This window comes from Mobula birostris, chromosome 26, assembly GCF_030028105.1.
Source record: "Mobula birostris isolate sMobBir1 chromosome 26, sMobBir1.hap1, whole genome shotgun sequence".
Taxonomy (NCBI): Eukaryota; Metazoa; Chordata; class Chondrichthyes; order Myliobatiformes; family Myliobatidae; genus Mobula; species Mobula birostris.
The window spans coordinates 34,201,742-34,213,171 of NC_092395.1; the positions used below are offsets into that span (position 1 = coordinate 34,201,742).

Below are 11,430 nucleotides of genomic sequence, written 5' to 3' on the forward strand. Positions count from 1 at the left end.
TTCAAGATCCTGACTGACTAACCTATGTAAGCCTCATAATTTTATATACTTCGTTCAGGTCACACCTCAGTCAATTTTGCTCCATGTATAACAAGCCCAGGCTATCCAATGATTCCCAAAACTAAAGTCCTCCAGACCAGGTAACATCCTAGTGAATCTCCTCAGCATGTTGAGAAGGAAAGTTGATGGCTACATAGAGGAATAGAGTACAGGAGATGGGAGACACTAGGGCCTGCAGATGCCTGAATCTGGAGCAAGAAGCAAAGTGCTAGAGGAATTCAGTGGGTCAAACTGCATCTATGGAAGCAGAGGGATGGTTGAGACAAAAGCAGGGAGGCTGTTTTTGTAAAACACAACTTTGGCCATAATTGGAGAATTGTGCTTAATTTTGGTCATGACACTACAGGAAGAATGTGAAGGTCCTTGGAATGAGATTTGTTAGAATGGTTTTGGGACATTGATTCCAGCTGTAACCCTGATGCTGAGAAAGTCAACAAATTGCACAAAAGAGTTAAGAATGATTATAAATTGACCCTCACAGTCTCTTTCCCTTTTGCAATTTCAGATATGGGAAAATGTGAGCTTACGAAGGGAAGGCAGGCTTTGGAGATCCGGAGTAGCCTGTCAGAGAGACGGTCGCTAAGAGATAAAATCAACCCACCTGATTATTACGATGAGTTTTCAGTCAGGAACTTGCAGTGGGCCAAGGCCAATGGTGAGAGTGCTCAATGGTAAAAAGGCTTCAATATGACTTGCATATTTTACATTTTATAAACCCGCATGGGGATATGTAATTCTTTTGGGTTTCAAGTCAAGTTGAGTTTATTGTCATTTAACTGTATACATGTATATAATGTATATAGAAATAAGACAATGTTTCCTCAAATCAAGGTGTAAAGCACAGTAGTATACATTCAACACATAACACATGATAACTTACAAAAGTAAGGATAAAATCTACAGATGAATCACACATAAATAACAAACTAAAGTACATTAATATTAAATCTTGTAAGGTATGGAACAGATTAACCAGTGGCGCTTCGAGTATGATGTGGCAGGGAGTTCAGAAACCTAATGGCCTGGGGGAAGAAATTGTTTCACATCCTGACTGTTCTTGTTTTTATGCATTATAGTCTCCTGCCTGTTGGTAGAAAGTCTAAGAGGATGCTGGATGGATGGGTGATATCCTTAATAATACTAAGGGCTCTGCGTATGCAGTGCTCCTGATAAGGGTTCCTGATGGATGGCAGGGAGACCCTATAACCCTCTCAGCTGTTCTCACAGTCCTTTGTAGGGACTTCTTGTCCGATGCTCGATTGCTCACACCCCAGATAGAAATGCAACTTGGCAGGACACTCTCAATGGTGCTCCTGTAAAACACAGTTAAGATGTGCGGTGGGAGCCTTGTTTGCCCCAATCTTCTTAGGAAGTGGAGGACTGCTGTGTTTTCTTGTTCAGGGAGCTAATATTAAGGGGCCAGGTGAGGTCATCCATGGTGTGAACTCCCAGGAACGTAGTGCACTTAACTCTCTACGAAAGAGCCATGTATTCGCAGAGGGGGATGTTTCATCTGCACCTTCTTGAAGTCCACAATGATTTCCTTTGTCCTCTCCAAGTTCAGGCTTAGGTTATGCTTCTCACACCAATCCATCAACCGCTCCACTTCTTCTCTATACTCCATCCATTCTAGATCAAGCCAGCCACTGCTGTGTCATCTGCAAATTAGATAACACAGTTTGATTCGGATCCTGAGAAAACAGTCATGCATCATCAATGTGAACAGCAGTGGGCTGAGCGCACAGCCTTGGGCGGAGTCAATGCTCAGCGTAATGAGATGAGAGACATTGCTGCCCACACGGACTGACTGTGGCCTCACTGTTAAGAAGTCTTGTATCCAGTTGCTAAGGGAGGTGTTGAGACCCAGTGAGGACAGTTTCCCCACCAGTTTCTGGGGTATGGTGGTGTTGAATGCCGAACTGAATTCTATAAATTGCAGTCTGGCGTATGAGACCCCATTTTTCAGGTGAGACAGGACAGAGTGGAGGGCAGAGGCTGTTGCATCGTCAGTGGATTGGTTTGAGCGATAAACGAACTGGAAAGGGTCCAAAGTAGCCGGGAGAAAGGCGTGACCAGCTGCTGAAAGCATTTCATAATGGTTGATGTTAATGCCACCGGATGGTAGACATTTAGGCAGATTACTGTCGCCTTCTTTGGCACTGGAATGATAGTTGCCGCCTTGAAAACAGAGGAGATAACGAATTGTTCCAGAGAGATGATGAATGTATCCGTCAGCACCTCTGTCAGCTGGGCTGCACAGTCTTTCAGAACCTGATCTGGTATGTTATCAGGCCCCACAGCTTTGCATGGGTTGACTCTGGACAGGGTCTTCCTCACCTTAGCTTCAGCCAAATGGAGTGTCTACTCCCCAGGGGGGAGGGGTGCCTTCCTGGCCAGCATTTTGTTCTGCACAACAAACTTGGTGTAGAAAACATTCAGCCTCTCAGGGAGCAAAGCATCCTGGTCACTCAGGTGCGGGGTAGATTTGTAGTCTGTAATCCTCTTACTTCCCTGCCACATGCGCCTCATGTGTCCGGTATCGCAGAAGTGGCTGTAAATTCTCTGAGAATGCTCCCATTTCGCCTTCCTGATGGAGCAGGAAAGCACAATTCTTGCTCCCCTGACAGCTGTCACGTCCCCCGATCTGAAGGCAACATCGCGATCATTCAGCCTGGCACAGAGCTCTGCAGTAAGCCATGGCTTCATGTTGAGCGTTAGTTTTAATAGAATTTCCCAGATATTTCCATTGCCGTTCTCCATTTGAATGTCTTTGATAAAGGGGAGTTCCTTTAGCTCAAATGTGCTCCTGTCTTGCCCAAGTGGCTGTTAATCACATCGGACATTCACAATGAATGCCACAGTTTCTCAACTACATTGAATGTTGTTCACAATGGTCTCAAGCTCTGGGAGACTTCTGCCACCTGTCCTTGGTGCTGGGCAATTGTAGCCTTCAGCCAAAAGGGGTTAACACATAAGCGTAGAATATGGAATTTCAGAATCTCCATCTCCAATTACTGTAGCAGATTGTGGTGCAATTAAAAATGAAGCACAAATATGCCGAAAGTTTAATAGAATGCCAGTTGTTGATATCCAAGCTACTGAAGAGACTCAGCATTTTGTGTGCGCTATAAACGGAAATAAATAGGGGCTGAGGGCCTTCATCTGTCCTGATTTATTACCTTCCATGGATGCTACCTGACCTGCTACGTTCCCGCAGCATTTTGAAGGTGTTGCTCAATATTTCTAGCATCTGCAGGATCACTTGTGTCTCAGATATCTAAATGGTACAGCCTTCTTAATGCAGTTACAGGAAATGAATCATGGAAGAGGAATAACTCTCCCTGAGAGGCAATGGTGTAGCTGAGTCTTGGAATCAGGAACTGAGGAAGGACTAGGTTTGTTGTTTGGGGAAGGGGATATTTCAATGTAAGCTTTTACAGATTCAGGAGGAATTAAACAAAAATGCTTGGAGCAAGAATGAAAATTGGAGGCAACATTTACTCCAAGGGTTAAGTACCCAGAAGAAGAAAAGTACTGATTCAGCTAGCGATAGTTTGTTGAAATGACTCTACTCTGGAGTTTTAAAAACATGGTAGGAGAGCCTTGACCTTGACCTCTCCTTTTTGCAGCCCCTTGAGATCCCACCATTCAAATCCATTTAAGAGATTGTTCTTTTGGGATGTACTGGGTCCAAGGCCTTTTCCTGTCATTGGTGGATACACTCCAAACCACAACGCCAAGACCCGTTGATGTCAGCATCTTTAGAAAATTAAGACTGATTTAATATGTGGGTCCTGGGACTCCTTTGCATGGATTAGAGTAAGAATCAGGTTTATTGTCACTGACTTACATGGCGTGAGATCTTTTCTTTTGCGGCAACAGTATACACAAAGACAGAAAGAATACTATAAATTGCAAAATAAATAAATAGTGCAAGAAAAGGAATAATGAAATAGTGTTCATGAACCGGTCAGAAATCTGATGACAGAGGAGGGAAAAAAAGTGTTTCTAAATCATTGAATAGGCGTCTTCAGGCTCCTGTACTCTTTCCTGATGTAGTAAAGAGAAGAGGGCATGACACAAATGGTGGCAGTCACTATCCCACAAAGTGTTGCCCCTCTCTGGCTTCATTTTCTTTTAGGCCCAGGAATTTGCAAAGTATTTTGGTGCTCTACAACATGGAGGAATGTAATGCTGAGGCAGGTAAGATTTCTATAGTTCTGGAACGATGTGATGAGATTCAGTCTGACAGTCGTACAGTTGGGGTGAGAAGATATGAAGTTTTCTGGACAGGATCATAATGTTCACAGTAACTAATGAGGCTGTCCTGTCTAGTCCTACCAGAAAGCAAGTACATCCAGTTTGATTGTGGAGCCTTGATTCGTCTGGGATTTGCAGCAGAGTTTTCAAACATTATGATTATCTATGCCAGCATAGTTCAAACTCCCCAGCATATCGTTAAATGTGAAGCCAGACTGACAGACTTTCCAGAGGTAAGGACAAGAAGTTTCCTCATCAACTTTTTTAAGTATCTTTCGCATTGTAGTCAGCATGTTAGTGTGAAATTGCACTGCTTGATAGCAGTAGTGTAAATGTGACTCAACTTAACAACAGTATAAGTGCAAGTTATAACCAAAACAAGGACGAAAATCTGGTTGTTGGCATTAATGTTCTCCAGTAGAGGAATTGCTGAGGTTTTGGTGAGGTGGTAGGATTCATATGCAGAAGGACCAAGGTGATTTGTGATTTTTAGCAAGAAGCATGTATGGATGATTTGGGTAGGCCTATTGTCTCTGCCTGCTCCTGTCCTACTAAACTTGTGTCTTCATATCTAGGTTCCATTCTATCTCCCTCAGTTCAGTCCCTTCCCACCTACATCCGCAACACTTCTCATTTTCCGGATCTCCTCAGTAACTTTCAATTCCCTGGCCCTGACCGCCTCATCTTCACCATAGATGTTCAGTCCCTATACACTTCTATCCCCCCTCAAGGAAGTCTCAAAGCTCTCCGGTTCTTTCTTGACAAAAGTACCAACCAATCCCCTCCACCACCACTCTGCTCCATCAGGCAGAACTGGACCTCACCCTGAACTATTTTTCCTTTGGATCCTCCCTCTTCCTCTAAACTCAAGGGGTAGCCATGGGCGCTCACATGGGCCTCAGGTATGCCTGCCTCTTCGTTGGCTATGTGGAACAGTCCATGTTCAAAGCCTTTCCCATTTACACTTGCCAACTCTTCCTCCACTACATTGACGGCTGCATTGGTGCTGCTTCATGCTGAGCTCATCAATTTTATCAACTTTGTCTTTAACTTCCACCCTGCCCTTAAATTCACTTGCTCCATCTCTGACACCTCCCTCCGCCTTCTCAATCTCTCTGTCTCCATCTCTGGAGACTGTTACGTAACCGGCAACAATGAATATCAATCAAGGCAGTTTATATAAAAACAACCAAACATTTATTAAACACGGATAAACAATAAAACACAAACGAAAAAACCTTAACTGGAAGTTAACCGCTATGCAGCCGATCAACAAATTGTCACTCGGCACTGGTTCTTAAAGCGTTAAATGTGAAAACAGTTCTTAAAGCGGTAAAGTCAGATATAGTTCTTAAAATGGTAAATTTGAAAGTCCAACAGATTTATACGTTCAATTGGGGGAGACTTCTCTGGAGAAAGATTTCTTCATAGACGCAACTTTCCTGTTGGTTCTGTCCAAAGGATTCACGATGCAGGAAATAAACAGTTTAAAACAACTGACCTTAAATTCTAGAGAGCACCTTGCAGGAACCCTTTTCTCTTTTGGCAAGAGTTATCTTCGATGCAGGTCACTACTCCTTCAACGAAGACTCAATAAGGTCAATCCTTTGTTAAACTGCTGAACGATACCGACTCCCCTCAATCCTTCGGGTCCTGTACTTCGATGAAGTCTTCACTTTCCCGTACTACTGCTGGAATACAGTACATCAACACATCTAGCAAAAATTTCCAGTCTAGCACTATTGTACCTTGCAACAGAGCATAACAACCATTTTAAAAATGAAACTGCATCATAAAAACAAATACGCAACAGAAACAGAGACACTGACGCACGTTCTAACTGGAAAACTAAAAACTAAAAAACCAAACTGTGTCATCTGAGGTCTTCCCTTATATACCCGTGGTGCACATCATCACATGACCTCACATCGGCGGGAAAATTACATCAGGTGACCTCCAAAAGACCATTACATCATTCTCACAAAAAAAATCACAGACCTCCTTGAGGCATGTAACAAGACAAATTGTCAATCAACATTTTTTATAAACCTACGGATTCCCATGGTTATCTCGACAATACCTCTTTCCACCCTGTCTCCTGTAAAAATGCTATTCCCTTTTCTCAGTTTCCTCGCCTTTGCCGCATATGTTGTCAGGACTTGGCTTTCTGTTCCAGGACTTTAGAGATGCCCTATCTTTAAAGAACAGTGTTTCCCTCCCTCCATTAGCCTTCACATACAACACAATATCCTCCGCAACTTCCGCCATCTCCAAAGGGATCCTACCGCTGAACATATCTTTACTCCCCCCCACCAACCCAGCTTTCCACAGGGATCACTCCCTCCGCGATTCCCCTGTCCTGCCTCACTAATCTCCCTCCAGGCACTTATCCCTGCAAGCAGCCTAATTGCTACACCTGTCCTTACACCTCCTCCCTCACCTCCATTCAGGGCCCCAAACAGTCCTTCCAGGTGAGGCAACAACTCACCTGTGAATCTGCTGGGGTTATCTACTGTGTCCATTGCTCCCGATGCGGCCTCCTCTACATTGAAGAAACCCATCATAAAATGGGGGACTGCTTTGTCGAGCACCACTGCACTATCCGCTACAAGCGGACTTCCTGGTGGCCAACCATTTTCATTCTGATTCCCATTCCTGTTCCGTCATGTCAGTCCATGGCCTCCTCTTGTGCCAAGATGAGGCCACCTTCAGGGTGGAGGAGCAACACCTTTTATTCAGTCTGAGTAGCCTCCAACTTGTTGGTATGAATATGAATATCAAAAAAAACTTCCCTCCCCCTTCCCTCTTCCCTCTATTCCCCACTTTGACATTTTACTTCTTCTCATCTGCCTATTACTTACCCTTGGGTCCCCTCCTCCTTCCCTGTCTCCTATGGTCCACTCTCCTCTCCGATCAGATTATTTTTTTCTCCAGTCCTTTACCTTTACCAACCACTTGGCTTCACCTATCACCCTCCAGCTAGCCTCATTCCCCTCCCGCCACCTCTTTATTCTGCCTCTTCCCCCTACCTTCTCAGTCCTGAAGAAGGGTCTCAGACCAAAACATCAACTGTTTATTCTTCTCCACAGATGCTGCCTGACCTGCTGAGTTCCTCCAGCATTTTGTGTGTGTTGCTTTGGATTTTTCATGTTTATGTACAATAATTCCTTGCTGTCAGTGACCCACTCCAGGTCTACCAGCTCATAGTTCCACTTGCAAGAAGAGTAGACTGAGATGACATACTTGCAGAAAATAGGACAATTTCCCCAGGTTTTCATCATTCCAGGAGGTGGCAATTCTTTGGTGTTGGCACTTCCCTCATTTTATCCGTACCTGAACATGACTGTGCTTGGCGCACAAATCAGAACAGCCTGAACTTATCCGCCTGTGCTGAAGTTGCTGTTCTCAGCTGACCACGGAATTAAGGCTACAACTGGCTTCAGCACTTCTGGGTTAAGTGGGAGGAAGATGAGCTTCATTGTCATCCGGTGATATCTATTGTAAAGTGAGGTGTTACAGGACTACCAACCAGACCCCTACAAGAGAGTCCTGCAGGAGAGCTGGAGAGAGATAATGCAATGAAAAGGCAGTCTGGAATATTGTTGTGTGTTTGGCTCAGATCAGTGAAGGAGCGATTATCATGTTAAAGGTCACATTCTGGTTCATTATAAGACTGTGTAATCAGGTTACTGCGAATGGATGGTTGATGGTCGGTACATACTTGGTGGGCCAAAGGATCTGTGACTTTCCTCTTTTACTGTTGAATGCCAGGACTTGGATGTCGACCTCAAGCAGACCAACAAAGGCTGTCCTGAGGAGACGGGCAGTGTCTTCTTCTCATTCAGCAGCTTTAACTTTCCAGAGCAGTGTCTCTACACCAGGCTTAGTGGTCTACAGAAACTAAGGGTAAGCAACCATTCCCTGAATCCACATGTTGAGTATATTTATGTATACTTTTAGAGTTATGTATGTCATGTATTTCCTTACAACTGTGAAAAAGACCATTTTGCCCATCTAGTCAATGCAGTTCTTTCAGAGCAATACCATCAGTCCCATTCACACATTTATTTCCCAGTAGCATATTCTCTCCCATGTACTCATTGACACCACCCACTTCTTGAGCCTTGCATCTACGTAATTTGAACCTCTTTAGGATATGGGAGGGAACCAGAGCAGCTGGAGGAAACCTCCGCAGTTACACGGAGAACGTGCATACTTCACACATAGCACCAGAGATCAGAATCCAACCCAATATTATGGATCCATGAGACAGCCATTCCACCCGAAGTGCCATTGCACTGTCCACCACACCACCAGCTAGTTTCCCGAAGTGCCATTGCACTGTCCACCACACCACCAGCTAGTTTTTCTATAGAATACAAATACAGGGCTTTACATATGTTCCATAGTTTGTGGAAGTGATAACAGCCATCAAGTTGTGTAAGGTGCTCTCCCACAAATAGCACTGAAATGAGTGGTTTGATGACCCATTTTTGATTGGGAGAGAATTGTCGGAAAGGACTAAGAATCCCTTCCCCCCCCCCCCCCATGTCCTTTGGATCTGATTGGACGTCGGTTTAACATCACACAGGACAACAGTCTAAATCGCGTGTTAGATTCAAGAATGGATCTTGAACCCATAACTTACTGAATTACACCAGTCTGCCATCAACTTCATTGTTGATGCATTGGCTTAATATGTAGCCGGTAACTTTGCAGATACCCACTGGCTTAAAATGTAAATGTGATAGTGTGTGCCAATCAGGAAGGTTACAGCTTTGATTCCATGTCAGAGTCACTTGACCACACACACACACACACTCTGACATATTGAATAAAATACTTGAGGAAGGAAGAGTATATTGCTAACAAAATCACATAAATAACTTGACCATTTTTTTTGTTTCCCCTGATATTCTACAGAAGGAGCTGAGCTTTTCCATCTGCCTACATTATCAGTACAAACAAATTGAAGAGATCATAGAGGAAAAGAAAGTAGTGAGTATTGGAAAGCCTCTTGTCTCTAAACTCAACCTGCATGGATCTGAGCATCAGAGTGGCTACATCTCAGTTTACGGCTCTTTACAAAGTTTTTCAAGTGAACCTACCCAGATGTTGAGCAACTTAAGCCACACTTACTCTCTACCAGTCACCTCCAAGAGTTTGGACAGCTTTGAGGGTTATACTGACTCATACAGGTCTGAGAACAAGCACACCTATCAGTATTGGATCTCCAAGGAGCAACTAAGCCAAAACCAGATATCATCAGCAGCTTCATCTCCATTCAGGGCCAGTGAAACCAATGAGGAGACTAGTGCTCAGATGAAGTCTCTGAGCCTCTCCTAGTGGTCCAGAGACTCTATTCAGCCTTTGAGCAAGAGGAGGGGCAATCAACCCAAAGATGGAGAGCTGCACACCACTGTGCAAAGTACATCCTTTGACAGATACTAACTCTTTGTAACTCATAGCCCATTATAGTTCCACCCCCTCTTTCTCAGGGCCCTCTTCCTCGGCATCGGACAACCATCTCACACTTCCCAGGAGGACCATCCTGTTGCTATTAACCGGGGCACCCTCAATGACAAGCTTCAGAAACACTGGTTAAACCCATCCTGTGGCTTACACCGGCAAATGCCAATCAATATCGGGGAACACAACTCATCCAATCAAAATTAGCTATGGTATCCTCCTTCTTTGGGTGGTGGGGTGGAGATACATCTCTACCAAGGAAGTGTAAGGTGCTCCTTCCCCTCTGCTAGCCTGCAGGGCACCCTTGGGCAAGTTGTAACCCCTGCTTACCCACCCTGAGCAGGTGATGGATGACCGTATGAACAGCTGGTGCATATCACAAGTCCTGGTATGCAACCACTGATGCCAAGCAGGTGATCTCTGAAGAGTGTTGGGCAAGAACAGAATCAGGCTTCACTGCTGCAGGATTTCCCTGGGCACACCGTACACGTGCTAGGGCGAGAGGAGAGAAGGCGTGCCAACCCTTTGAACTGCAGTGAGACAGAACTGTTGGCCAGAAAGAACTACAGTCTGCAAACCAGTGAATTCGAATGAGCCAAGGACAGTGGACGCATACGGACCGATTGCCTTTGTTCTTGCCATGAGGGAGGAGATGAAGGCTGCCATTATATGAAGAGACTGTGTTCTCCATTTTGTGTGTTAGTCGCTTGGCTTGACCAGTGCTTTAGAGTCCACACAATGAAGCCTGAGGTAATCTGCGGAGCTAGGGATCATTTCCAAATAAGAAGTTATTTGTGAGGTGTTCTTCGGGTGGATGTGAGATGCAGGTTTATGAATTTTGGTCTATGTGATTCAAGCTGGAGCCTGATTGAGAACGAAGGGCCATAAATTACCGATTGTCACTTGCTGGGAGGAGGGCAATAAATGGATGCTGGCCTGGCATTGAGCCAATAAAAAGGTATTAAAGGTCAGACACATGACCTACAGCCAATGACACGGGAATGTAATATTTGAATTGGTAAGAAATGAGCGTAAAAGCAGATGATTCAAGTGTGCTGGCAGCGGTAACTCTGTAGGGGACCAACTAACACGGATGTTTGGAGCCCCACAGACACATGGATATTCGAAACGTGGCTACGGGAAACCAGTGGCCAGCAGCAGAAACTGATTTTTAACTGGTATTATATTTTTTTGTTCTTTGACTGTTCATGGAAGGTCAGGAAAACTTAGTTGGTGTGCACACCAGTATTGGTTGTGTAGGTTCACGTAGTTTTCCATTGAGACAATAAAGTATTTATCAGTAGTTACAGATTCTCTCGTTGTGTCTCCCTGATCAGTATTGCAAGGGGTGACTCGTGTAACAGAACTCCCAAGACCGGGCAGAAGGACCTAGGTCAAAGTGTCATGTGCATTTGGGTTCTGCTGGGTTTGTGTTACTTGATTTATAGTGGCTACTGAGTACGTAGTCGCCCTTTAATTGTTCTGTGGTACGATGGACTGTCCGAATGTGTGTCATGGACATTTTCAAGAGCAAGTTAATAAAGCAGAGTTATGGCAATGGTTCCTTTAGAAACATAACTGTGCGTTGCTAGATTATGTAATAGCTGTATAGGAAACCACTTTACAACTGGGCTGATGTAA

The 11,430-nt window shown here is 44.4% G+C and overlaps 1 protein-coding gene across 2 annotated transcripts in view; it reads left to right on the plus strand.

The window, feature by feature from the left end:
* Positions 1 to 11,098, plus strand: part of malt2 (MALT paracaspase 2) — a 62,866-nt gene extending 51,768 nt beyond the window's left edge. For both annotated transcript variants that reach the window (XM_072243943.1, XM_072243944.1), the window contains exons 14-17: positions 566 to 715; positions 4,396 to 4,553; positions 8,092 to 8,226; positions 9,244 to 11,098. In XM_072243943.1, the coding sequence (XP_072100044.1) occupies positions 566 to 715; positions 4,396 to 4,553; positions 8,092 to 8,226; positions 9,244 to 9,666 (866 nt within the window). In that variant the 3' untranslated portion in view covers positions 9,667 to 11,098. The remainder of the gene's footprint in view (positions 1 to 565; positions 716 to 4,395; positions 4,554 to 8,091; positions 8,227 to 9,243) is intronic.
* The last annotated feature ends 332 nt before the right edge of the window (positions 11,099 to 11,430 follow it).